This window comes from Camarhynchus parvulus, chromosome 3, assembly GCF_901933205.1.
Source record: "Camarhynchus parvulus chromosome 3, STF_HiC, whole genome shotgun sequence".
Classification (NCBI taxonomy): domain Eukaryota; kingdom Metazoa; phylum Chordata; class Aves; order Passeriformes; family Thraupidae; genus Camarhynchus; species Camarhynchus parvulus.
Window position 1 is genome coordinate 40,901,502 of NC_044573.1, and position 27,862 is coordinate 40,929,363.

General features: G+C 42.1%; 2 protein-coding genes across 2 annotated transcripts; one reads left to right on the forward strand and one right to left on the reverse strand.

Moving 5' to 3' along the window:
* Positions 1–82: 82 nt before the first annotated feature.
* On the reverse strand, positions 83–20,184 carry GNPAT (glyceronephosphate O-acyltransferase). Its single transcript, XM_030945818.1, is given in 17 exon segments — positions 83–842; positions 1,149–1,210; positions 2,146–2,239; positions 2,333–2,432; positions 3,326–3,466; positions 5,164–5,243; positions 5,658–5,903; positions 8,083–8,306; positions 8,984–9,114; positions 9,204–9,355; positions 9,946–10,021; positions 10,485–10,612; positions 12,817–12,946; positions 13,779–13,955; positions 16,369–16,560; positions 19,947–20,150; positions 20,152–20,184. Coding segments are annotated over 17 exon segments (2,214 nt in total). The 3' UTR covers positions 83–798.
* A 25-nt stretch (positions 20,185–20,209) lies between these two features.
* C3H1orf131 (chromosome 3 C1orf131 homolog) lies at positions 20,210–27,557 on the forward strand. Its single transcript, XM_030945819.1, has 7 exons — positions 20,210–20,306; positions 20,449–20,744; positions 22,870–22,926; positions 23,970–24,065; positions 24,753–24,839; positions 25,840–25,898; positions 26,522–27,557. Exons 1-7 carry the CDS (start codon positions 20,246–20,248, stop codon positions 26,649–26,651), a joined length of 786 nt encoding a protein of 261 aa, XP_030801679.1. The 5' UTR covers positions 20,210–20,245; the 3' UTR covers positions 26,652–27,557.
* The last annotated feature ends 305 nt before the right edge of the window (positions 27,558–27,862 follow it).

Genomic DNA, 27,862 nt, shown 5'->3' on the forward strand with positions numbered 1-27,862 from the left:
GCTCAGCCCTGCCCCGGCTCCGCCTTTGTAACGCGGCAGCTGGGAGCGGACTGGGAAAAATAAAAACCCTGGAAGACGCGGGCAGGACTCTGCCGCCTCAAGGGACAGCGCAGTCAGCGGTGAGACGGGACGAAGAGACGACAGACACGTAATCGACGGTGTTTTAATTCAGTGTTTAAATATAACATTCATTAAGTAATTAAAATAATGCCAAGCTGCCTTAGAAAAAAAACCAAAAAAAAAAAACCAACAAAACCAAAACCAACCCAAACGCAAAATACCAAAACACAAAACCCAACACATTTATCAGTTCTGGTTATTGCCCTAGGTTTGATTTGTGCTCTTCATTCATGAGGGCCTTGCCTTACATTTAGCCAGCCAGCAACGTTTTTTTCTAATTATTAATTTTAATAGCAAGTCTTTTAATTCCCTGTTACATTTTCACATCCATGAAATACTTGAAACCAATCACATTCCTTGTTACAAGTCTAGAAAAATCTATGTAGGCAGCCATTGCTGTGCACATCTCTTTCAAGATTCATTAAAAAAAGAGACAATGTTTAATTTGTTTGAAAAAACAAAACATGGTGAGGATGTACATACACCTCTAAGCCCCTCAGCAGCAATTCCTAAGTGGTAATGGAGAGCTGTCCAGCTGAAGAAACACCTCTGTGCCTCCCACACTTGCAGGTTGGCTGGGCAGGAGAGGAACCGTGTCTGTTCCTATCCCTGCTCCAGTGGGGCAGTGGTTCATGTTCTCAGCAGGAGCTTACATCCACTCGCAGCATCAGGGACCATTCAGAGTCGTGCAGCCACAGGTTTCTGTACAGGTATCCGAGCATCTAACAAAAAAACCCACACTAAATATTTCTGATTCACATGCTGTAAACACCATGCCAATAAACTACTTCTTTACTGCCCTCACCCAGGGGATTGCACAATATGTGAAATAAAGAAGGGAGATTCAAAGCTGCAGCTAATGATACCAGAAAATTGTAAAAAATTGTTGTAAAAAAATATTACTAAGATTTCTATGCAGTTAAGTCTATGGAAGTACTAGCTAAAATCACTAGATCTAACATACGTGCATTGTCCAAAGTAATTTATAATTTGAGAAGCTCTCTTCAAATTGATTAGAGAACACTTACCAAACATGTCCAGGATTTTACTAACAGCCTCTTGATTTACACTGTAAGTGACTCCACTGGGCCTACAATTACAAAAAAAAAAAGTTTACTCAACAAATATTCCTTATTCCAGTAATTTCTACACAAATAACCAGAATTAAACATTTTCATAATTACATAATACCAGCATAGCATACACACCAAATTTAAGGATATGTCAGACTTCTATTCTAGAACAGTCATGGTTTCTTTACCTTTTCTCTTGTTCACAGTCCCCAAATTCTGTTGCACTCAATTTATTCCTTTTACTTGAAAGGGAAATTTAGCTATAGCCATTTATCTTAACCTATTCACTTCATGAACAGAGGCATAAGGAAGTAGATCAGGTCATGAGCTGCTAACTATGTTCTGTGAAACACTTAAGACACTGCAGGGACTTGTTTTACTGGGGACTTCCATGGTCATACTTTTAAACACAGTAATGAGCTCCACAACACAAATTCATTTGATAACAGAATAACACATAATACAGCAACAGGTGCATTTTAATCTTAGGCCTATAAACCATGAACTGTGTAAAAAGACTCAAATGATTAAGCTTTCAGTTAAATTGCTTTGAGATGAGTTCAGTGCTGAAGTTCCCCAAAACTACCAGTATTCCTGATTATTGCTTACATTGCCTCAAAAGGCTTACTGAAGCACACAGTATTACAAATAAGCCGTGCTGTTCTTTTCTTATCAGTCTTGGAAGGAAAGTTGAAAACCAAAAGGTAAAGGGAATCAGAAGCAGCCTAATAGCGAGTTAATGAATTTTGTTAGGTCCCACAGGAGTCTTTCCACTATGAGGGCGTGCCATTTCACTTCCACATCATGTACAGAAAGGAACTACTGGGTCTTCTCCATGACTCCAGTCAACCTCTGGTGCTCAGGCAGTTGGGGTTCTGCTGTTCTACTAGGAGCTCAGACATTAAGAATTGCCACTAAGATTTCTATACACCAGATATCTAACTTTACTTACATTTTCTTCTTCTTCACTGCACCCAGTTGCACAAGAGCTGATAAGGCATTTTTCTGCATGTCAGAAGACAGCGCTTCATAACATTGTGTACTCCCTATAGAGAAGGTAGAAACACAATTAAAATTTTTATAATTTTCAATTAACAGGCTACTCTTGTAAAATCATATTGAGTAACAGCTGTACACACCCTTCTCAAGAAGTTGAAAAACAAAGTTGCGGACTCCGGGTATAAACTGCTTCTCAGTAAATGCTTCTTTCATTTCCTTTGAGAGGTATCTGAAAATTAACTAACATTTTCAAGAAAATGAGCATTCCTTTCTTTTAGATTGTCAGCTTGAAATGAGTTATAGACAGATGTGTCCTTGTAAGTAATACTATTCCACTTTGAAAAGCATAGGAGAGGAACTCAAAAGGTACCATTGCATAGGGCATCTGAAAGTTTTATTACTGTTTTACAGGTAAGAGAATCCCAATATTAAAATAAGACTCCATATTTCTATAATAGCTACCTTAGACATTAATTTTACATTCTTGTTCTTACAACTAAAACCAGTTAAACTTTTTTAAAGCAATACCTGTTCTGAAGATGAGAAAAAATGGGCACATCAGTACACCTCACACATCAGATCACTAACTACATTCCACTATGTTAAACACCTCCAGTCTCACCAATCTTATACTGACTTAGCTGAGATTTTATCCTTCTGGGTTTGTATGTATTACTTACTACAGGAATGTAAATGTTTAATTTTATTAAAACCTTGGAAAAACCAGAAGAATTTAAAGAGAAATGGGTGGAATTAATGACTCCCATAAAAGCTATCAGATAGGAGATGCAAACTCATTTCCACACCTAGCAGGACAACCCACATAAAATGAATTAAGCAAGAGCTCCTCATAAAAAAGAACAATGAACCTGGTAGCAGCACACTCCCTATGAATCTTATAAATCCACAATGAGCCATCACATCACATAGCAGTTACTGCTTTGGTAAATTGGACAAGTCTGAGCCAAAGGCTAAAATTGGGATCCTTGGGGAAGGGTAGTGTTTAAGATTTATTACTGCTGTTTCTTAACTTTTGCACTTCTCAGCCTATTTACACAGAAGTATCACAGCTCTCTTACTTTCCCTACAAAACACAGGAAAAAAAGGAGATCATTTTCTGAAGGACAACATACCTGATAACCTTCCACAAAAGGTCTGAACATAGCTGACAAGAAAGACACTGTACCACTTCCTTTGTCAGTAGGGTAAATCTCCTGTTGACTCGTTTGAATGGCATCACATTTTGTGAGTAGAAAACATCCTTCCTCAAAATCCTGGGCAAGAAATGCATAACTAAAATTCTAACATTTACAGAAGTGCAGCTACCATTTCCCACAAAATCAACAACAGAAACCACAACAGGGCACCACTTTCATTTCTGAACTCAGTTGTCAAGAGACTTGAACCAAAATTTTTCTGTCTCCCAAAAATACCCATATAAAAAGGCAGTGGGAACATGTTCTTAAACACAGCAGTTCCTCAATGCACAACAGACCTTGGCCCAAAGAAAGTGGCTGTAGCTGCTATTGCAACAGCCAGCCTGAGCTCCCTCAGGATTTTGTCAAAACAGGGTCAGGTTGTCCAGTTTAGGGTTTTTTCCTGGGGGTGTTTTTTTTTTATTTACCTATTTTTAAACTAAGGGTTTGCCTTTTTTTCATGTCCAGTGATTGCAATAAATGATGAAACAGATCACTGACCTGCCCTCTACCAAACAGAAAACAAATGGCCAAAAAGTTACAAAGTATGGCAATGTCAAGGTCAAAACCATTTTACTGCCAATATGGGCATAAGGGGGACAGATTACACAAAGGGATGGGACAAGGACATGACAGACAAATGAATAAAGCGGTGAGTGGGTGGCTAAAAGATCCCTTAGCATCACAGCAACTCTCATCTGACTCCAGCAAAGTCAGTCATAGCCAGCCACCTTCCTGCTCCCTGCTACTTTCTGCTATTTCAAGAAAACTGCAAAAGGCAAAAATTGTCAACAAATAAAACAAAAACAAGGCCCAAATCTCATCTGTATAAAAATCGATGGGATTTTAATACATTTGCAAGTCTTGAACATTCTTGTGAAAATTATACTTATCTCTTTTTTAATACAGGAAAGATCATAACTATCACCATCATATATTTGTCCTCAGCATTGATAAAAATAACACGTAATCAGTTTTAAATCCAATTAAAAACTACATATACCAATTTATATTGGGTGTGAGGCTGAACCAGCTTTTTAACTGATAAACTTGTTTTCACCTGCATTTCAAGCAGGCTGGACCAGAGCCAGCTCTGACCCAGCAGGTTTGTGTACAAACTGACAGGGCAAGTCCTGCAGAGACCCAAGGGCTGCCTGCAGTTTTCCCAGCTTGCCTGTATCCAGCTGTGCTAGGGGTGCACACAGGCACACTGAGCCCTGGAATAAGGCAGTGTGCAGGAACAATACTGGCTTTGTCTGACTGATGCCTGCATGGGGCAGGAGGTAAAATGAGGGGAAATTCTTTTCAAGCAAAAAAGGATGCAAGTAAAGCTTCCGAAGACTCTAAGAGGGAAACTATTATGCCATTAGGAAAGCTCTCACTTCAAAAACCTTCACAGGCTGCACCCCTGACAGCATTTACACTTCTTTGAAAAGACTGTTTTAACACAGATTTTCAGATCTGTGCTGGAAGACTGGTAGCTTTATGTGAAAAAGCCAAACTTGTGCTACAGTTAATTTTAATAGTTCAGAAATGGGCAATTTAATTATTTTTATTTTTTTTTACTGGAATGGAGAAAAAATTGCATTGACAACCTTGTCGATTCAGACAATATTTCTCAATCAACATAATGACCCCCTTTGTAGTTCTCCCTCTTACAGATCAAGGTGATATCCCTGTAGGTAAAAAAAGCACTTGTTTAGCAGAGCCCTGGAATCATGCTATTTTAATTGGCTGCATTACTATCACTATTTTTGTATAAGGGATGTTTTTACCTTCAATGAAATGCCAGGAAAGAAGATGAACTCATTAGAAAAAACATCTCTCAAGAAGTTGAAACAGCTGTAGACTTCCTCTGAAAAAAATATTGTAAATGCAAGTGAAGATCCATTTACTCCTTATTTAAGAGACTACCTACTTCAAATAAAATACAGACTTGGCATTTCAAGCATACATACAAAGGCAGAAACCAAACAGAACAGCAAGTACTCAAAGCACTTGATTCAGCTATAAAAAAAAGGAAAGAGCCAGGGCTTGCAGCTTCTCAGAACATGCATTAGATGCCACAATCAAATCCTACAAAAGGATCAAAGGGTAAACAAACAAAAAAAGACAAGCAAAATATCGCCATGCCCTCCCAACACATCCACCTTATCCCAAGCATAACAGTCTCGGATAGCTCCCGCTAGCAGTCACAGGAAGCTGGTGCTCCTCTCCCACCTGATGGCACACGGAGCAAGGCCAGCAGCTTCCCAGAGCCCCAGGGTACCTTTTCTGAAGCTGGGTGCCATCTGCAAGGCGACTGCCACCAGGGCCGGGCGCACGAAGACGTTCAGCAGCTGGTTCCTGTACGTGGCACACATGAGCACAGCCAGCGCATGCCTGAAGACGATTTCCCCTACGGCTCCATCTTCCACTCCCTTGTCATTCAGGACCACGTGGCCATCGACAAGGCCAGCGATGTTGGAATGCAGGGTGAGGCCAGACAGGACTGCTTTTTTGGCACACAGGTTATCTAGGAGGAAAATACAATACTCAGGAAGTTGCAAAAGGGAGCATAACTCTATTGAAACAGCCCAAAATGCATCAGTATTTCAGACACTACACCAAACTTTCAGTTAGAGAGCTGTTCCAATAGAATCCATACCAGGAACTGGCAAACTAGGCATAGTATGACACGGTGAGAACAAATTTCAGACATTTCTATAATTAAAATGCTTTGAATTCTTCCACTTACTAACAACTGCAAATTGTAATTGTTCCTTTCTCTCTGAACAAATATTCTGAGCCTTCAAATGGAAAAAGGATGTATCTGTTTATGGAAACATTCATTAGTAAGGAAACAGAGACTATGCTTCTGCTTAAGCATTTCTGACACTACAAGTTTTGAATCAAGTCTTTTTATAAACTTTTTCATCAATTCTCATACATAAGCAAGGCCTCATCCCAAATTAAATTTATAAAAATTCTTAGCGTAAATATTGTTACATAACATACCTACTCAATGAGAAACATTCCCTGCATCAAACTCGAAACAATTTGACAAGCAAGCAATAAAAACTTCATATTGAACACTAAAATACACTTTATATGTTCACAGCACCACAGGCATTTCAAATCAATATAACCTCTGGCAGAAAAAACCCATCATATTCCTTTCCTTTAATACAGATTTCATGTAGAGTCTCCTTCCATTTTATTTACTCCTTCAACCTACTTCATTCGAGTTTTGCTAAAGCTCCCAAGTTTCTCCGTGCAACAGGAAGCAGAAGTCTGTGCAAGCTAATTTTTACACTTCCTGTTTTGAATATAGAATTTTGCAAATGTTCTGCCTGTAATGACCAACCAGCACGACAAGGGCAGAAACAACCAGCTGTTTGGAGACCAAAGAATGGAGAGCGTACATGCAGTTGCTGGCATCAGCAAATTGAACTTTAAAATGTATTTCTTCTTTCAAACTGACAATTCAAACCAAAACAACAAACCCAATATGCAACTGATGTCTCGAGCACCAACAAAATCCACTTAGCTGTTGTCACTCCTCCATTTCATTACCATGCCTATTTGCTATTCCCTGACTACATGACAACTCTACTAAAGTAAATGCTTACTAACTGTTGCTAAGAAAATAAACAAAATAAATAAGCAAATCTGGATGTGGTATGTTTTTCAGTTTACTGTGTAGTAAGATTCTAAATGTTTAAGTATTGCCATGAAATTCTTGCTTTTACCAGTCTGGCAGAAGCAGACCTTGCCTGCATTCCCTGTAGTGCTGATCCCTGAAAGAAGCGGTTCTTTTTTTTCCAGAGGCAACAGAGTCCTTTTATACCAGTAGCCTGCCCCTATTTCTTTATTGTAGTAATGAGAGGGATCCTTGATTATACACAGGACTACAAAAGCAAAGATCCTTGGCTTAAGTCTACCTACAGCAGAAAGGTAAATGCACTTGCATTGCACAATGCTGTTCTTTGCTAGCTTTACCACTTACATCCCGAGGCTCTAAAATTGCCTGTGTCACTCTGGCTCACAGAGAGAAGTTTCAAACAAAGCCTGAAAGCACAATCAACCTTCCAGCAGACAATATATATACACTATACATATATATATATATATGGGGGTGTGTATATAAGTATATAAATAAAACCACCAAAGAAGCCTTCTCTTCAAAAGAGAAGAGATAAAATGTTATTGTTTCTCGAGATAAAATGAAATTTAAAAATAAACAGACAATTGAAAGTTTTGATTTCCTCCACCCATTTGTTTCTGCTAGTTCTTTGCACCAGTAACAACTTACACTGTAGTCAGTACCAAGCAGGAAATGTAGCATTACACGGAGTTAAGTGGTGCAGATCAGACAACTGCCTGTGACCTACACACAGTTCAGAAAGACAGACACTACACAAATCGTAGTACTCTGACAAAGTACCTTATAATTTCCCTCTCACATGATAATTTCCTTTCCTTCATGATACAACATTAAAATGTCTGCTCTGTTTCCACCTGTTTTTCGAAGTATTATCTTCAACAGGTTAAGTCAAAACCTGTCAGATTTCAGCATGATTTTTAGCACATCCTAAAATACATTTATAACTCAAAGAATTCTGTAAAGCTGTTACCATACATTGCTTCCATAGAAATATAATTTATCTTTCATAAGCAACAAGAGGAACAGAAATAACACTTTCTTTGCGTACCAGGCCATTCAATGAATCCTCCAAAAGTCTGTGTTAAGCCTTTAAGCCACAGAGTCTTTTCTATCAGAAGCTCAAATTCCATAGCTGGCAAATTCTGGAGCAGGACAGCAGCAACTAGCACCCACGGGCTCAAAACCATGTTTTCTATTTGCAGGAGCTCCATTTTATAAGCTACGTCACTGACAAATTCTTGGATATCCTCAGATGGCTTTTGGGGAAGATGCCTGAAAAAAACAGTGCAATTTAAGGTAAAGAGCTCAAAAAGTCTAATAGAAATAACACCCCTCTTTATTTCTTTCATATTGTTCCCAGATCTGTAACTTTACAGCATCTATCATCTGCAGGGTGATTCTATGTGCTATGTAAAACAGAAGTATTGAGCAAAGCATCAGTAGCTGCTTGACAGTACCTGAAGCACAGACCTCTGTACTGATGCTGTATATTTGCTGTCTTCAAACAAAATTCAAAAGCATTATGTTTTACAGAAAAAACAGCAAAAGCAACACAATCCAGTCACAGCTACAGCTCTCCCTGACATACAGTCACTTAACAGCTTGCAGGAATAATGCAAGAAGTGGGAGGAAGGTGAAAATTTTAAGTGGCAAAAGCACCACATTCTCAGGAATCAGAGTTTTGCCTGGTTCATGCATCAGCATTAAATTTTAAAGCGGCGTCTTCTCAACACAGGGAAAGCCACAAGGAACAATTCATTTCAGAAACACCCAGTCACAAGCACAATAAGGGTCTGCTCAGACCAAACAGATTCAGCAGTTTGAACAGTCAGATGGAGGGAGGTGAGAGAAGATGAAAACAAAGTACAAGAGAACGTCTTAATTAGTTCACATAGGTGTAGACTAAACCAATGTTTTTCCTGTGCATACACCATGGAAAGATGCAGTACCTGGGAACCAAATTGTATGGGCACCGATTGATCCTCCCAGATGCCAAGGTTCTAAGAGATACTGGCTGGCCAACGTAGATATGTATGGTACCAAAATTGTCACTGAGGATTCTCCTGGCTTTTAACAACCCCTATGAAATGAGAAGAGGAAAACTTAAATTCTGGTGCTACAGGGTGTGTATACGTCCACTTATGTTGTGTTCTTAAGGAATTTACATACAGATGTAGATTCTTTGGGCTTTGGGACTCCTAGGAGTTCATATGCATAGAGAGATTCTTCTAATATCCTCTCATAGCTGATGCTGATGGGAACAAGGTATGTGTCAAAGACTTCACGTTTGAAAAAGGGTTCCATCACAATGCTGAGAAGACCTGCCAATTGGGAAAAAAACATTAATCACCTGTCTCTTTCAAAGAGGGAAAAGCCACTGCAATTTAACTTTGAAAAGGATATCTTTGTATTTTAGAAACTGCTAATAGGTGTGCACTGTGCCTGTTCTCTCTTCAAGCAAGCAGAAGCAAAAGACATTGCCCAAGCCTTAAAACAGAGGGCAAATGGAAGCAACACTCTTGGACAGCTGTTTGTGGTTTTTTTTCAGCAGCACTGCTCTGTGCTTGTACAGCATCTTCCTTCTAAAGATTCCCTGTTACTTTTACAGTTAGAACCACAATATCTCCCTGCTGGCCAGCGGATGCCTATTGTCTAGGAAGAAAATGGTGAAGAGTTATTGAATTTAGCACACAATGGGGCAAAGGGAACAAAAGCAGCAGAGTGCAAGTGAAGTGCATTGCTGTTCTTTGTATGTCCTTGGAACCCAGCCACGGTGTTTTCCATACTCTGACAGACTTCCCCAATTTCCCTCCACATTAACATCCCTTCCTATCCAAAGAACTTACAAAGCACATAGCCACCAATGAAAACACTAATAATATTAGAAGTTCCAAATCTTAAATAAACATACCAAATTTTGGAGTCAGAGTCTTGGCAGTGCGGCTTCTAGTCCCCTCAAGGAAAAATTCAATTGGTGCATAGCCACTCTTCAAAAGTAAAACATACAAACAAAATCTAGTCAGAAAACATATTTCTTCTTTATTGCCCACAAATACTTTTAAGTACTTCAAATGTAAGTAAGTTGGTTTTTATAATGAAAGACAAACATATCTAACGTCAGTCATCTGTAAGCCTACATTCATCCATTGTATTTTCCACACCAGATAGTTTAATTAATGAAAATATTGTGTCTGTCACAAGATATGGGCACACAATCCAAAGCAACTGATGAGCAGTAATTTGTTTATCACTTACTGAAGTGTGTAATAATAATAGAGTGCACACATGGTCTTCACCTACAGCAAATCTGAGGTAAAAAGCACTTACTCAGACTCAGATAACCATGAAGACTTTCAGTCACACAGCCAAGATATCCTGCATATCTCACAAGAATTGTTCCAACAGAGTATTTCTTAAGTATATATTCTGAGATCTCAGCAAGTTATTTACCCTTAACATGGTTTTTACGTATTCAGCAAACACTGCCCAGTAGAGTTTGTTCCCACCGAAGGAACGTCGCATAAAAAAGGCACCTGCCCTTCGTAGCAGCTCACCGACTATTTTCATTCCTAGGAAATCTGAAAAACAATCAAAGAAAAAACAAAACCACACACACAAAATTTACTGATTAATATCAGCCAGCAGAATCAACCATAAAATTTCTATCACACTGATTACCAGAATACAGAAGATCTCTTTCAAGGATTCCTTTGTTGCCAATACATTTCTTTGCTTTCAAATTGTCTAGCAAGACTTATACAGACAAGAATGGCATATTATAATATGTTTTCCAATTTTTTTAAGCTGCATTCACTTAGAGAGCAATTTATTTTCATCATTTAGATGGTCAAAGTTCAGCCATAATAAAGACTAAGTTTCTCAAGTACATTGTCTCACTCATCTTTAGAAAAAAGCAGCTCCTACTGAACATATTCCAGAAGACACAGAAATTAGGCAGCCAATTAAACTGCATTAGACCATCTATGATCCTGACTCATCATTCTGGGCAATGTGCACCAAACCAGCTAAAATTATTTTTTAGTTTTTCAGTTTTAAGCAATGATAGTCAATGCTTAACTTGTCAAAAACAGGAAAAAACACTTAATGTTAACAAGGTTCTTATGGAAGCATTTAAAACAAGTCCACACATCAGCTGGCAACGTGCCATTCCAACGTCCTTGCCACCTCAATCCATGAAATACTGGAGAACAAATATTCACTCAGTTAAATAAATTCATATTTCTAGTTGCAACACTGACAATGACTGCCCTGAAGATGTCACAGGTGCCAGAAACATCATCCCAACACCAGCTAGATTCCTGCTAATGAACTGTATGAGGATGTACTGGCAACTGTTTACCTTCCCTTAGCTAATCCCTACAGATCTCTCTGTATGCTTGAAGCCAAGAGATAACTAAGAAAGCAAAGGCACTTACACCACCTATATCAGGAGAGTCTCTCCACTCAGCACAAGTTCTGATTTGAGAGTGACTTTGTAAACAACATCTTGTGAACCTCTAACATGACATGCAGTTATGAAATACAACTACAACAACAGAGAACTGTGTTTTCTCCAGAGGAATTCAAAATTATACACATGTGCAGGCAGCATCAAGCTAAAAGCCCCTAATTCTTTAGGAGAACTTTGACCCTGAAGCACTCAAAGCATTCAAAAAATGTTAATCATTTAAAAAAATCCTTGTAAGCTAAACTAGTAGTATCTTAAGATACTATTGTGAGGTCCAAAACTCAAAAATGCTCTAATCCAAGTCAGCAAAGGATTACACCGATACCTATAACAACATGTGAGCAGATTCTGAACAATACACAACAGGCAAACTGCAACACCTTGATCAAAGCAGCTGTGAAACATGGACTTGTGAATCTAACCTGCATCACCCAGATGCAGCAAACTCAAAGACCAGGGAAATCTCATCTTCCAGAGCAAGAACGTTCTCAAAGCTTTTATTAGTCTTGCTAACTTCTTGATTGGAAAAGCAGACTACAGTAAAGCAGAAAGTTCCAATATCTCTGCTAGGTTACCTTACCTGTGCATGGAAAGGTAACAGTGCTGCACCAGACCTGAGTGGTTTTCTGCCTGCTTAGAAGGCCTGTTTGATACTCCTGACTTCCAAGATCAGGTTTCTAAGTTAAGCGTTGACAGCGTCCATATTATCAAAAATACATTAATTTGGAAGACACTGTTCAAGTCCTCAAGAATTGCTTCCTACAAATATACTGGCTTTATCTGCTTTACGACTAAGTATGCCCAATATCCTGACCTCTAATATGCCATATCATTTCCCTGCCAGCTCTGTTCTCAGCGTGCCATGAAGTTCTGCCAATACTTCAAAGGAATCAGTCACATCAGAAATAAACATGAGGTACTTTGTCTGGCTGCTGTGACTCCACTTTAAACTGTATGAAGTATCACAAAAAGTTCTGCACCCACAGTAGCAGCTGGGCAAGTTCTTGCCTGTTACCAGGCTATGAAAGCAAATAAAAGTATTCTTCACAACCCTTATCTATGCCCCAGCCTCAGGTCTATAGATGGGCTACTTCTGAGTGAACTTGCTGAGAAAATATTCACCTTTGACAGGACTCAGCACCAATGAGAAGCTTTCAGACACTATAAGCAACTTACCCAAGGAGGATTTAACAAGATATATTTGGAGCAGAAGTTCCACAACTACTTATAGCTGCACAACTACTTATAGCTGCAGCTACCAGAGAATGCTACCAATTCTCTGAATCCTGAAAACATTGTTAAAAACATACTTGCCTATTCCTGCTGCAATGACAGGCAAGGCCAAGTCATAGGTGTATAGCAAATAAGACAGCATCAAAAAGTCTACGTAGCTTCGGTGGCTGGGCAGCAGCACCACAGGATGCTCCTGAATGGCGTGTTGCAACTGAAAAAGAACAGCGCAAACAATATTGTCCCAATATTTACTGACTGTTGAAATTTACAAATAAAGACTTGCATAGGGCTTAAGGCAAACAAAACCCCATTTGCTTGAGGGTTGTTCCTCTGTCCACACAATCAATACCTCTTTCAGCACAGAACCCACTGGAAATTTGGAGCAGTTGTTTCCAGACTAGCAACCTGAGGCTCACAAGCATCACAGGACTCAAAAATAGGGGCACCCCGTCATGGGATAGTCTAATTCCAGCCCCTTTTGATGGGGATGGGAAACCAAATAGGGGCTATTAGGACTGACATTGCTGACTTCCAGGGAATGTACTGCACCCTCCAGAGCAGCAATATCCTGAAATGAAATAGGGGGACAATGGTTCCCAGAAACTGAGGAAAACCTAAAGCATCTCGTGCCTCAGAGGTGCAGAGTGTTTCACCACACTTAGCTGTATGAGGGTTTTGCTGAACAGCCATGTAATACTATATTATGAACCCCAATTCAGCTAAATGCATTATTATTTTATAATATGAGATAGAAAACATTCTCTCAGTGGCTGATCTAACATACTTACAGGTACATGGTATTCCTTATTATAGGAAACATTTGGAAAATATACAAAAAATCCTGACAGCTGTTTGCCTCTAAAATACTTGCATATCATGTGTCTTTCCTCCCACATTTACTAAGAAATGCACTAATAAACAAAAGTGAGTGCAGTCTTTTTTTTTTTAGAAGGTATTTTTCACATTTGTTATTTGTGATTAGAGCTCTTGTCCAAGCAACTGGTCTAAAAATATTTTAACCTTTTCCTCCCACCAGTACTCACTCTCTGCATTCCTTCTTCATTCACACAAACTCTCTGGAAAAGCTGTTTAAATATTTTGCTCAGAGTGAAGGCAAAAAATCTGACAGCTCCTAGTTGCATACGGTGGCCCATCTCATCCAGGATTTCCGTGGCTTCTTCTTGAATAATATCAGGGGATTCTCCCATTTCTTTTGCTAACTAAGGAGAAACAAAACAGCAGTGACAAATTGTTCACTTCTCCTTGCCCATGCACATTGTTCTAATGTGCCACAGCTACTATGGGAGAACTACTGCAATACTCCACAAGATTTTGTTTTATGTGATAAGTGTGGATCTAACCATACAGAATCTGTTTGGTGCCAGCCAACAAAGCCAAGCTAAAGCTGCTTAAAAACCAAAATAAAGTTGGATGTCAATGGCGGGGGGAGGATGTACAACAATCCTCCCCCCAAACACAAAATCCTTCCCTCATACGAATATTTTAACTTACAGCATATACAGAAGATATTTAAGTTCAAAGAATATTTCCTATATTATCAGTCTGAAGAAGACTGTGCATTTTTCGTTCAATAGTAAAATGAAGCCTATGTTTGTAGAGAGAGTCAAAATGTAAATATTTTAAGTGCATTTGGGTTAGAGTTTACAAAGAACCTCAGCGTATCACACTTCCATTTCTTTGTGATGCACTCCTTTGGCAATGGAGAGCTGAATTGCATACAAAGCACTGTCTCTACCAACTGTGCATATCAATGATCTTTCTTCTGTTGCCATGCACATTCCCTTTTGAAGTTCCTTGAAACAGACTTAAATAATGGCCATTCCTCCAATTTGGTATTTGAATCTAGAAATATTTAATTGAAAAGTTAAGCCTTTTACCATTATGGAATAAGGAACATGACTTTTGTTCAACATACAGGAGGAAAGGAAAGGAATGGCAGAAGAAGAAGCCTCGAAAAAAAGCACATCTCCGTTTGGAAGCCAGTGCTGCTCACTTATTATTTCCATTTCGTGACATATGAGAAAATCCTTCTCCTCCAAATCTACTCCATATACCTTACTATCACATCTACTAGGTCAAATGTGTTTTCTTAAATGCATTACCCATTATCCTACATATTTCACATGTAGTTTAAACTGATTATTTTAGCCACTAAAGGAAGCCAAAAACTGCTTTCACTTAAGCCTGAGAAAATCAGTCTTGCTTAGAAAGCCAAAAAATTCCTCTTATTCAGCAGGAAGAGATTGTGTTCTCATCCACCAGCAAAAGGCTTACCATATAGTTCACTTGTATGATTTAAGGGCAAACCCACTATGGAACTAAGAACTTCCCAAAATCAGAAAGCAAAATCCCAGACCAGTCACATATAGAAAGCTAAAACAAACAAATGACCTTAACTTCCCACACTGAACTTTAGTAACCACAACAATTTGGCACAAGAACAAATTCGAGTACGCCTGTGTAAAGCTGTGCAAACCCTGCCCAGGCAGGAGGGACCCTCATCGTAGAGGGCTGGGCACATTGCCCAGGACACTCTCAGCTAGAAACTTCCAGCAACCTCTAGTGCAAAACTGGGAACTAGGCTGCAATGGCAGGTCTGCTAACTCCCCTCAACCACTTGATGCAGCCAGAAAATATTCATCAAAACAATTTCCTATCAAGAAAGTACTTTAGAAGAAAACATCACACAAACGTCTTTCTATCAAGTCCTCTGTAAAGTATTTTCTTTCAGTAAATTTTTAGAGTCTCTGGAGTTGAAAGATTTTTTTGGCTTTTTAGCAGTCCATAGTGGAAACAGAACTACTTTGTGGTGTAGAGTGACATACTTTACTTTGTCACATTATAATACATTTTGATGTATCACAGGTAATACTAGCCATTAAAAGAAGCAAATAGAAAAAAAATTACAGCAGCCTGTCACTCAGGACTAACCAAAACACCTCAGGTATTTCTACACACTTGCAATTATTTTTTATGGCTACTGAAATTAGTTTATGCTGCTAATTAACACACACACGTATTTCAGGTATCTAAAGACAGTGCAAAGTATCAGCCAGCCTAACCATAAAATACTTTATTTGTTATAAAGTAGTAGCTGCCTTTCATGTTAGAACAAAAAATATGGTTACATCTTTAACAGTATTTCTAATTCAAAGAATTATCTGTGATATAGAACTCTCATTTTAGTGAAAGTAGCACTTAGGACTTGTTCATAAATGCATCATTAACCTATACAATTCCTACAAAACACCCCCAAAGTACAAAAACATCTGCTAGGAAGGAGAGTGCTAGTGTCTTTCACAATGTTGTTCTGTGGTGAGAACAGTGGAGTATGAGGAGAAAGAGAAAAATGAAGTAGTCAGGCACACTGGATAAATTAATGATGAAGTGTTGTAGATGCAAAATCAAAACACTGTTTCATCAACCTGAGAGTTTTAGTAGCAACTCCAGTTGTTTTTTTTCCTGCCAAAAGAGTTATTAATTTACTGGACCATCTTCCAAACTACAATTACCATTTTAACAAGGTCAGCAACAATCTCTTTTTCCCTGCTGCCACACAAAGCTTGGCTGTGTTCAATCCACCTCATCTTGGAGCTCATTGTCCAGACTCACCTGCTTGATAACATACTGAACCTGCTCTGAGTGGAGAACAGCACTTTTGATAGCATTTGGCTTGCAAGGTGAAAGTCCCTTGTAGATCACCGGGGTGTAACATTTCATGGCGTATCTCAAGTCACTGGACAACCGTCTTTCCTCCAAGATATCCTCAAACTCATCTCTTTTCTTTGATGTGAGCTCTTTCTGCTAGGAACATACAAATGAAGAATGAGACACTGTCTCAAGCTATTTGGTGACCTGCTTGGCAACAGCGCCACAATAATGGTACGCGCTACTTCTGCAACATTTGGGGTTTCTTCTTAGCTTTCAATAATATCTGCATGCTATACTCTGTGACTGCAGGAACCAATACCACCTGCTTGCAAGAGTGATCCAGAAAGAAACTAAAAAGCAAAATAAACAAACAAACAAACACACACACACCCCCCCCCCCAAAAAAAACCCTCACCCTAATTCCTTTCAATTGCAAAGATCCCCAAATCACTCTATGCCATGTTACTTAATTCTTCCTCCCCCTCCCCAAAAAACCCTTACCCTAATCCCTTCAACTGCAAAGATCTTCAAATCACCCTATGCCATGTTACTTAATTCCACACAACAGAAACTGAGAGAAGACATGGGCTTTTAAAGCTGAAGTGCCTTGCCTCCAGCCTCTCCGTAATTAATAGGTATTAACTAAAAGACTTTTGATTCCAACTCTCACAGCTTCATTAAGACAATACCATGATTCACAATATAAAAACCCCAATCATCAACATAGAGAAAATAATCCCTGCTACTTAAAAGCTGCATCTGGGGCCTTGGTGACTTGTAGCTTTCACACAGCTTGGATGTAAGGTACATGAAACATTACCAGGCAAGAACAAATAAAAAAAACCCAAATCACCTCACTGTCAGCCACATGAATGCAATATGGTGCACACGTAGGTAAAAAGAGAGCACGGCCCCTGAGTAATCAGTACCACTGCTAAGCAGGAAATCCCCAGGGCATCAAGAACTAATTGTGGATCCATCCTGCTGCAAAACATTCAGACAAAACTCTTCCCTTTGAGCCAGTAGACCCTTGTGCTGGAGAGAGATGTCTCCTATTATCTCCTGTATCACTACAGTATGTATGAATGACCCTTCAGTCTTCCCAAGAGTGAAACTGTATTTCTCCAAGCTTCAAACCAGCAGCAACAGTCACCAGGTAAGTAAGACAACTGGAGTAAGCCTCTGTTAAACAAAAAAGTATTAGTTATGACCAAGCATATTTATTAGAAGATATTAAAAATAAAAATGCTTATGTCTTCCTCCACAGTTCCACTTGAAGGGTAGCACTGGCAATCTTCCCATTCATTCCACCTCCCCTTTCTATATCTGACCCGTGCAGAACCAAACTGATAATGAAGGACAAAACATAGTTCACGAGCTCCTTCAGTGACCTTTTCTGGTGCTGAGTGGAAAGCCTGGCCAGCAAACACACAGGGGAACACCAGCAACAGATAAGGAAAATGCCCAGCAGTGGCAGCTGGGTTTTCAACCTTGGGAGAGGGAGTCGGGTTTCGCTGCCAGCCAGCCAACCAGAGCCACATCAGCAACACTGTCAGAGCAGCTGACATTTGCAGAGAGCAAACCTTTAGCTCCTGTCCATTCATCACCACAAGGTAATTCGGTAGAACAAAACAAAACAACTCAAATCAGGAATATCTCCACTTAAGAATGACAAAAAATCCTTCAAAGCCTCATCTGTATCAAAAGTCAATTTTGTTTTATTGGAGGACACAAATCCCACTATAATGTTTGACCTTCTCAAGTTCTTTTACCCACACAGGACAGGCAAATTTCGAGACCATCCCTCTGCTATAATTGCATTTAGTAGATTGTATAACTTTTCTTCCCACAGCTGCAGTTTAGAGAATTACCTCACAGTAACTGCAGAACAAACTCAACAGGGACTTTCAAAACAATCCCATACAGGTATTAAAACTTTTAGGGTTTTTTGTCCTGTATGATTTAGCATTACAGCTTTCAACCTCTCTTCTTTCACAGCTTTCAATTGGTTAGTATTTTGCAAGAGCTGAGTAAGCTAAGATCTGTTAAGATGACTGCAAATAGTTTCTATCAGCCATCTGTTGCTGTTGACACCTTATATCAAACCCCTTGATTAAAATAAAACAAAAATAAATCCCTTATGTTGCATAATGGCAAAAAAAGCTCAGAATAGTAGCAGAAAATGACTCTAAGTATCACCTACTCAGATCAGTATGTGACAAGTCATTGCTCAGAACATCTAAGCAATGTTTATGTCAGTTACAAAAAGTTAAAATCCTGCAATCTACAACTACATGAAATCCAGACAAAGAAAGGCAGCACTCAGCACAAGCATGATCAGCCACATCAGCAGTCACCACACTGCTACAGCTGCTCCCCAGCACAACTCCGGTGAGCAGAGTTTTGCTATGGCCATGGCCCATTGAAAAATCACCTCTCTGCCTCTGCTCTTCGTCTGAGGTCTTCAGACTTGATGTGCAACTGAATTCTCTCCATGGCAATAGTAATTTTCACACCCTGTTCTGAAGGAACGCTGAGGGAGCCAAACCAAACACTTTACCAAACACTAAAGATCTGCAACTGTGCTTTTACACATTACAGCCAAGCTGTTGTTCCAGCTTCAATTGCCAGCCGGTAGAGAACACACTTGGAAAATACACTGTTGGAAACCCGGACATCAGAAGATTCAGTGACACGCACTGTTACTGTGACAGTGGTGAAGTGTGGAAGCAAACAGCAGGAGCCTGGAACTCCTCTGCTTCCATATAACTAAGATAAGCAATGTAACGATGCCCTTGGGATACCAGCACACAGACAAGACACAGAAGAGAAGTTCGGGAATCTCTGCCGAAACAAGGAGCAGTTTCCCTCTCTCCCTAGTCCCCTCCTCCAAACGCTAGGACAGAGGTGGGGTTTAGCACCCCACACCTAAACCTCCTTGTCTGAGGCTGGCGAAGGAGCTGCGGGGAACGAACAAGGTCAATAAAGTAATTTTCACTGTGTAACACGGGAAAACCCGCTTCGGCCGCTCCGTGCCCGCGACAACCTCCCAGCGCGGAGTTCCCCATGGCTGGCAGGACCGGTTGCTGCGGGCTGAAGCCCTGCGGAGCGCCCGGTGCCCGGACCCCTGCCCCCGCAGAGACCAGACTCCGGGACACTGCCGCCCTAAGGACGAGACACTCCCCACCGCCCCCAGCCCGGCCGGCCTGCCGTGGCAGCTCTGAGGGAGCCGCGGCGTTCGGGATCGGGAGCTCTGGCTGTCGCGACTGTCACGACAGGCAGCGAAGGAGCAGCTGAGGCAGCGAAGGGCGCGCGGGAAGGTGAACTGCTGAGGGAAAACGTCCGGTCCCGCCGGGGCCCGGGAGAGGCCTCGTCCCTCCCTCCGGAGCGCCGTTCCCCTTCCCCGGGGACACGAACCGGGGGTGAGGGATGGAGGGGCAGACTGCGTCAAGCGCCGTCATTCCCCTTCAGAGAGAGCGGCACCGCCGCAGCGCGGGTGAGGTGAGCAGCCCCTTCCCCGCGGCACCGCTCCCGCCTACCGAGTACATGGGCGCCCCTCGCCGCGCCCGCCCGGGCGCCCCTGCCGCCGTCGCCGCCATGGTCCTGCGAGCTCCGCCGCGCCGCCCCGCGCCCCGCTCGCCCGCCCTACCCCGTCGCGCTGCCCTGCCGCCCGCCGCCGCCTCCCGCGGCGCCCATGGCCCCGCGCCGCCCCGGCCCGGCTGCCTGGCGCGGTGCGGCGGCGGGAAGGCGGGGGCACCGCGCCATGGGCGGCGCCATGTCGGGTGCGACGGGAGCCGCCGGGGGTCACACGCCGGCCCGCCCGCCCGCCGCGGCAGCCATGGGACCGCGGGAGCCGCGCCGCCGGCTGGAGGCGGTGCTCGGCGCCCTCTACGACCTGGGTGGGTGCGCGGGGCCGGGCCGGGCGCTGCGCCGGCACCACGGTCCGCCCTGGGGGCCGGGGAGGGGAAGGGGTCGGGCGTGGGCGCTCTGGAGCGGAGTGGTGGCGGCGCGGAGCTGACCCACGGCATGTGCTCGGCACAGGTGAGGAGCCCGGCGGCGCCCGGCGCGCTGCAGAGGACGGCGAAGCGAGAACAGTGCCGCTGTCAGCGGAGGAAGAGGAGGAGGAGGAGGAGGAGGAGAGACGGGAGCCGCAGCCGGCGGCGGGAGGACGGCGCGGGGCCCGCGGCTTCTTCGGGGAGCTGCGGGCCGAGCTGAGCGCCGCCGGCCCTGCCCCGCCGGCCCCCGCCGGCCTGCCCGCCGTGGAGGTCGTGGTGTTCCGCGGGAGGAAGAGGAAGGAGCGGCACAGCCCCTCGGCAGTCCCCGCCGGCCGAGCGCAGGTAGAGCCGGGCGGGCGCGGTCCCCGCTGCCCCCGAGCCGCCCCTGCCCCGAGGGTGGGCGCCGTGGGGCGGGGGGCGCTCCAGCCCCCTGCCGTGCCTGGGTCCGTCCCTCTTGTGGTGCCGGGAAATCCGGATGGTTTGGCCATCCGCGTGCTCAGCTCCATGGCATCTGGTCCTGCTGATTCCCGGTGGGGCTGCTGGAAACAGGGGCAGGATGAAGCAGGGGAGGGGGCAGGACTTGAAGATCAATTTTTTTCAATTTCAGGTCTCTGTCTAAGAATCCTGTGTTTGAAATAGGCGCATTTCAGCAAACTAAATTGATTTGCTGACAGGCCTGGTGTTGCGGCAAGAAGTGAAAGAGATGGAAGGCTAAGCCTCTAGGTTACTTCAGTGCCCAGGAGTTTTGTGTGCTGCTCTGTTCCTGTCAGTAGGTGTGGATGTGAGGTGCTTCTCTTCTCAAAACTTGCTTCTCTTCTCTGGCATTACAACAGCACTGGGCCATTGACAAGCAGCATTTGTTCTTGGAGGATCGATGTTGGGTAGTCAGTAGGAGAAGGCATGACAGCGTTAGGTACCAGTCCTCTGGTTAGGTTTCTCGCCACTAAACTGCTTTGCGCTGCCAAAACCTGTAGCTGAGTTCCTTCAGCAGGGAGGTCTGGATAGGTTTGGCTGGAAGCTGAGCTGAGGGGTTGATTGGTCTCCAGATTTTACAGCTTCTCTGGTTGTTTTCCTTGAGTTGTCTTTATGGCCATAACATAAGAAGCCCATTCTAAAATAAGCTCTGGTGGGCCAACATATGGCTGTCTTGAGTTCAGGGAGACTTACTGATCTTGGGAATTTGATTGCTTGGAACTGGGGACTTCAAGAGACTCAAGCAGTTGTTTGAATCCATAAACTTTTGTGCTTTTTCCAGCATGTTTTCCTGGAAAAATTTTCTTATGTTTTTTGTAGCTGGAGTTTTTTTACCAGAAAATACTGGTGTTATGCTTGTTAGCAAAATGCTCTGAAGGTAACAAGGTGTATTTGTGGTTGAAATTGCAATTCTGTATAGAAGCCTTTGCAGAGCTGAAAGGAGTTTGGCTGTGGTGGATGCAGAGGGAAGCCCTGGTGTAACCCTTGGGCCTGAACCTGTGACTTACTGTGCCCTGAGGTCCTGCAGAGTGAAAAGGAAATGCATGAACTGTATTTCAGTTCAGCTGTAATGCTTATGTAGTACTCCTGTTTCCTCTGAGCGGATTGTACCTTTGGGAGCAAACAGGGAAGGTGAACAGGGTAATCTCTTGAACAGATGGCAGTTTGCCTGCCTGCATCAGCATGCTTGGGAGTGGGCAGAGCTTCCACTCAGAGAGGTGCCTTAGTACATCCTCCCTGAAATCAGAAAGCAGACGGTCTAAGACAATCCTGTGAGATTTGTACCTGCTCCACAGTGTCCCACGTGGGACACTCCTGTAACAAGCAAGCATGGAACTCTCTCCCTGGGGATTTTGTGCTTCTTTTTCTTTCTAGGAGATAGTGTGTTCCCCCTGGAGAGTGCCCCTCCAAACTGAGAACTGCTGATGGAAGGTGTCTGCATAAATTGTGGAGTAGAGAAGATGTACTTTTATCTGAGCTCGTTTTGAGCCAGTCCTTTCTTCAGCCTGTGCTAAGTGGGTTCTGCCATTGCTGACAGTGCCCTTTGGAGCTGTTTCTCTGGCATTAGTGAAGCTGGATATGGACACTAATATATGTCCATGCAGTTTGGAATTAAGCTTGTTCTACATATTTCCCCAGCTGTGAGTACATGCACTGTTACCAGTCAGTGCACTGTCTCAAACAAAATGACAGTGAGCTAAAATGAATGAGCTGTCCTACATTGGGTGTTTGGTATGGGTTTGGAAATGGACATATGAGTGATACGTAGCTCACATGTGGCAGTTTTTCTCTTACTTACCTACAAAAATGCCATTGAAACTGTCTCTTTTTAAAGATCCTGGTAATAAAGCTAGAAAAAAATGCTGCTGGAAACCTGTGTATTATTCCATACAACTGACTTTACATTTCACTGCTTTTCAGAAAGCTGTCCTAGTCAGCATTTAAACTGGTGTTACTTGTCATATTAATTTGAAATGTTTTGTTTTGTTTATAGACCCAAATAGTGAATGAAGAGAAAAATGCAGTCAGACAAGAATTTAACTTTGAAAAGGTAAGTCAGTAGCATCAGACTAATGTCACTAGTTTAGTGTATAGTTATGTGTACACGTATACTTCAGAGAGCTACGGTGGGACTGATGGGAAACCTTTCCAGAAATGGCTAGGTGAGGATTGTGGGTGAGGATTTCCTAATAGGAAATCTCTCTTGTAGGTGAGGATTTCCTAATAGGTAATTCTGGCTACATTCCACACCGAAGGAGGAACAGGCTGGCAGCGCTCAGCTGCTCCATGTGGAGAGAGGTGTGTAATTTCATGGCCTTTCTTTCTGATCTTCCAACGAGAATTTGAGGGGGATGTGTAAAGGTGCTTGAATTCCCATAATATTTACCGTAGTTCTTTCTGCCCTGTGGTGTTAAATCTCTGACATCTCATGTGGGAAGGAAAAGAAAGTGTATTTGCATCTGTTTTTGAAACAACAAATAGCTTTTTCCATTTGTCTTTTTATTCTCATCTGTTCTTACATGAACATAACTAGCATTGGCCACCTTAGCTACTAATTTGTTTACAGATCTGTGCAAGTTGTTTTGCGTGCCTATTCGCTGCTCAGGGATGTGTTATGATCCCGTGCAATCTCTCTCTGGAGATTCTGCATGGAGCTTTGTACTGCTAAGAAGGGTGGAGATTTAATCACTGATTTAAAAAAGATTATGGATTCATTAGTGGTTTTGCCAAGGTATGCTTGTGTAGTGTTAACTACACCTGTGTGTGTAGTCAAACCACCATCTGCCCGTCCATGTTTCTCAGTGACTAAGTGCTCATCTTTTACATGGAAGAAATCCATTCTGTGTGTCACTTTATGTGAAATGAGGAGAACTGAAAATTGTCCCCCTGACAGTCCTCACCATCCAGAGATTAGTTGGACAGTGGTTAACTGCTCTGCAGTGTAGCTCTGAACTCAGTTTTATTTTATAGCACGCCAATTTCCAGTATTAGCCAGGATTTCCTCAGGAGTATGACTTCATTGAACTCTGCCAGGCATTGCTTTACAACAGGTTGGACATTATGAAATGCCTGCAATTTTCTGTAATGTTCTAGGCTCGCCTGGAAGTGCACAAGTTTGGAATCACTGGCTACAAGAAGCAGGAGCAACGTGTTTGGGAACAGGAGCGTGCTGTCATGCTGGGAGCCAAGGTAATTGTCCCTTGGTTTGTGCTGGAGGTCACCCAGCTGTTACAATGCAGAAAAGCAGTAAAGAACATGAGGGGCTTTGGTATTACTCCTTTAAAACACAAAATCCCCTGCCCTGACCCTTCTCCCACTTCACCCTTACTTTTACGTCATCTGTTCTGTCTTGTCTGTTTTTTGTAGATGATTAGAAAATCAGTGTGGTTGTGTTATCAGGAAAGTATTACAGATGAAATATGACTGATCAGGCTGAAAAGCAGCATTTAATAATTTTTAATCAGGCCATTCGAAAATAAATAGTTGGAGAGTGGGGCTCACTTTTTAAATCATCATTCTCACAGACAGATAAAGATGGAGAAAAGTTTTTAGTTCATCATAACTAGTGTAAAAGAAAAATAATATTTTAGGTGTTTTTTAGGAAGTGGGTTGGGTTTTTTTGCTCAGAGTGTGTATGTAAACCTTGTAGGACTGATAACAGAACAAAATTGTCTCTCTCTGCTGTCCTCACCAAGAAAGAAACAATTTGTGAGTACCTGTTGTCTCTTAAGTCCAATCCTCTCACGCAAAAGGAAATAAGCATTTCTAATGTTTTACCACCACCATGTGAAAAATGCTGTCTGTACAAGTGTGTGAATAATTTTTGAACCTATTTGAAAATTTAATCAGCAGTATCCCTCCCAATCTTTGTTGCAGCCCCCCAAAAAGGCACATATGAACTACAGGACTTACCAAGAGAAACTGAAAGAGAAAAAAGCAGTGAAAGATGCTGATAAGGAAAAGGTTTGTATGAAATTTTCTGTAGAAAAAGGTAGCATGTAGGAGCCAGCCCTCTTTAAAAGAGTCTGACAGATAATAACACCTCAGGTGCAGGAGTGCCTGAGCTTGACACCTGCTGCTCCCTGTGGATTCGGCTCCTGGCTCCTACAGGATTAATCTCATTGGTAAAAGCTGGTTGTGTGCAGTATGAAGACACAGAGTTAGGCTTCTGTTGTGGTTGATTTCACTGCCTCACCCTTCCAAGCTGATAGACTGATGACACAAAATCAGCAGTGGGGTTTTGTTTATCCTTTCCTCTTAAGAGGAAACAGAATGGTCCCCAATTAAAGTTTGTTGCATGTTTTCTGACCATAGAGAGCCGGATCTTCAACTGCTTTTTTATCAGCACAATTCCATCTAGGATCCTACTCATTATTTAAAGCAAGGGTGAGGCTTCTGTTGCATCCATCCTCTAGCACAGCCCATCTGGCTCTAAGCCTACTCTCTGCCTTCCTATGGAGCCTTCCCATGTAGATGGGAGCAGGCTGGTGGGGCTGGTAATTGCTCTATCAGCCGTTTTCCTGCCACCCTCTTCCCCAGGGACCTACTTCTCCTGCTCTGTCATGTGGCTCAAAGTGCATGACCAGTCACAGCTGAACCTGTTATTTGACAGCTGTCCTCAGCTGGGTGACAGGACTCACCTGCCTGGTAGCAAGGCCATCTTCTGACCTTGGGATCTGTCACATGTCCGAGAAGGAAGCCTCTGCTTTGCACGTGGCAAGGACAGCACGTTGGTCGTGAGTGGGATGTACTTTCCATAGGCATTAGGAAGGGCTCTGGGCACTCCTGGCAGTGGCTCCATAATGTGTTGCAGCATTTGTTCTGTCAGAAGGTCTCCCAGCTTGCTTTAAGTGCCTGCTGCTCTGTGAAGTAAAGGCTATTTACTGAATGTTCTTTGTGCGGGTGGTTGTTTGACCAACGTGCTCTGTTCCTTTTTCATTAAAATATGCATCTTTAAAAACAGGAACATAAAGGTGATTCTCTTAAGAAGAAGAAGAAGAAGAAGCAGAAAGAACAGGAGAGGTGAGGTGTTTTTAACATGGCTTCCCCAGTGTATCTCCCCTGTGTAATTGCACAGTCTTACTCCAGAAATCATGCACATCACAGTGCAACAAAATTCTCCAGGGGCTGAGCTCCTCAAAAAATGGTCACACTGCTTTGTGCCTAGCTGTTCCAGAGGCTTCAATTCCGCAGCTTTACTTGAGAGCATGTCCCAACACATCTTAAGACTGCAGCTGGAGGTCCGAGGGATGAAAATCCCTGTGTGCAGACTCATGAGACACCACTTGATCAGAGCATTTGCCCTAAGAGATAATTTCTGCAAAACATAAGCTACAGTATACAGAGGCTTGAAAGTGAGCTGGCATTTCCTAATCCTAGTGCAGCAGGTTCCCTCTGTACTCTGTCTTCCTTCTCTATCCAAAAATCTTTGTGTTTCTAAACATTTAAAAATGTAAATAGTGCTCCAATGTGTTGTAAATTTTGCATGTCTATGAAGGAAAAATGTTCTGAAGTTTTTACATGCTATGGTGTGATATTCCATAATACCAAACTCTGCATAAATGGGTGACTTTTTCACCATATTAAGCATTTACCTGTGTTTCTGCTGTTTATTTTAATTTTTGTTTTCCCTCTCCCTCTTTCAGGAAGGCCAAGAGGAAGAAATCAGTGCCCAGCATTTGGCCTGCAGGACAAGTTGGAAAATTCAGAAATGGGACCTTGATTCTGCAAAGCCGTGACATAAAGAAAATTAAGTCATCTAAAGTTAGCAAATAAACTTCATGATACAGAGTGAATGGACAATATGCATAAGAGAATTCACATTGCTACCAACACAGATTTCTGGGGCCTTTTGCCTATCCACCATACCCTAATTTTTTAATCTTATGTGTTATTACAGGATTTTTATGTACCATTCTGCCTTGGGATGGATATTAGAATTTATTATTTTATAAATAAAGATTAAGAGTTCTTATTAAGAAGGTTATACAGGCTGTTTTTATTAGTCACTATATGCTAAAAAAACCCCTTTTTTTGTAGAATCAGCTTATTGGCTGTAAGTAAAATACTCATTTAATCCATAAATTAATGGATTAATATAAATATATCTTTCATATGGAAGGAATTTGGAAAAAGCAATATCTTACTCACTCTGAAATGGAAGTAGGTGTTCTCCAAACATTTATTGGACATAAATCTGTTTCTGTATCCTTATAGATTATTACTGGATAGCGGAGCTGCACAATAATTTTTCCGTCCAGCAAAACCTCTTAATGTTTCAAAATTACCTGCTTTGGAATGAAAATAATACTTTTCTGAAGTTTTGTCCCAGGCAAGAATTACACACTCACCTTGTATATCTCTGTAGAGATCTCCAAATAAGCACTTTGGAATAGTGGTTGGTGGCTTGGTTGTTTGGTTTTTAAGAACAAAACCATGTAAGACTGAGCCAAATGAGCATGGACACTCAAAAGCTACTGGTTGTTCCAGTTAACTCATGTTTGATTTGATTCCATGCTTCTTAAGGCCTTTCTATGAAATCTTTACCAAAATTGCCTTTTGGTGCTATTTGGATTTCAGCAGTCTGGTGTTTCTGGAACAACACTGATTGTCTTCTGTAGCTAAATACTTAATTTTGTTACTTTTAAGGTCCATCCATTAGAAATGGCAATTGTTAGTAACACTTCTAAAATTAAAGTTCAATATTTTAGGGGGAGACAAAGATAAGGATAACTGAAATGACAGGATTTGTTCTGTGTTGTAAGGAGATGTGGAGCTTGTTGGAACAGCTCCGGCAGTGAAGGATGTGTACATGGTAAGGAAAACAGCCCTTACAGCAGAAACCTAGGTGTACTGGTACCCCTATGGGCTGGGAGCCTGAGCAAGGTGATCCCTGACCTGAGGTCTGTGTCTTGCTGAACTTGCAGCACCATTGGAGGTTTCCCCCCTCCCAGGATGGGAAAGTGTTCTGGGATAGGGAGAGCCAC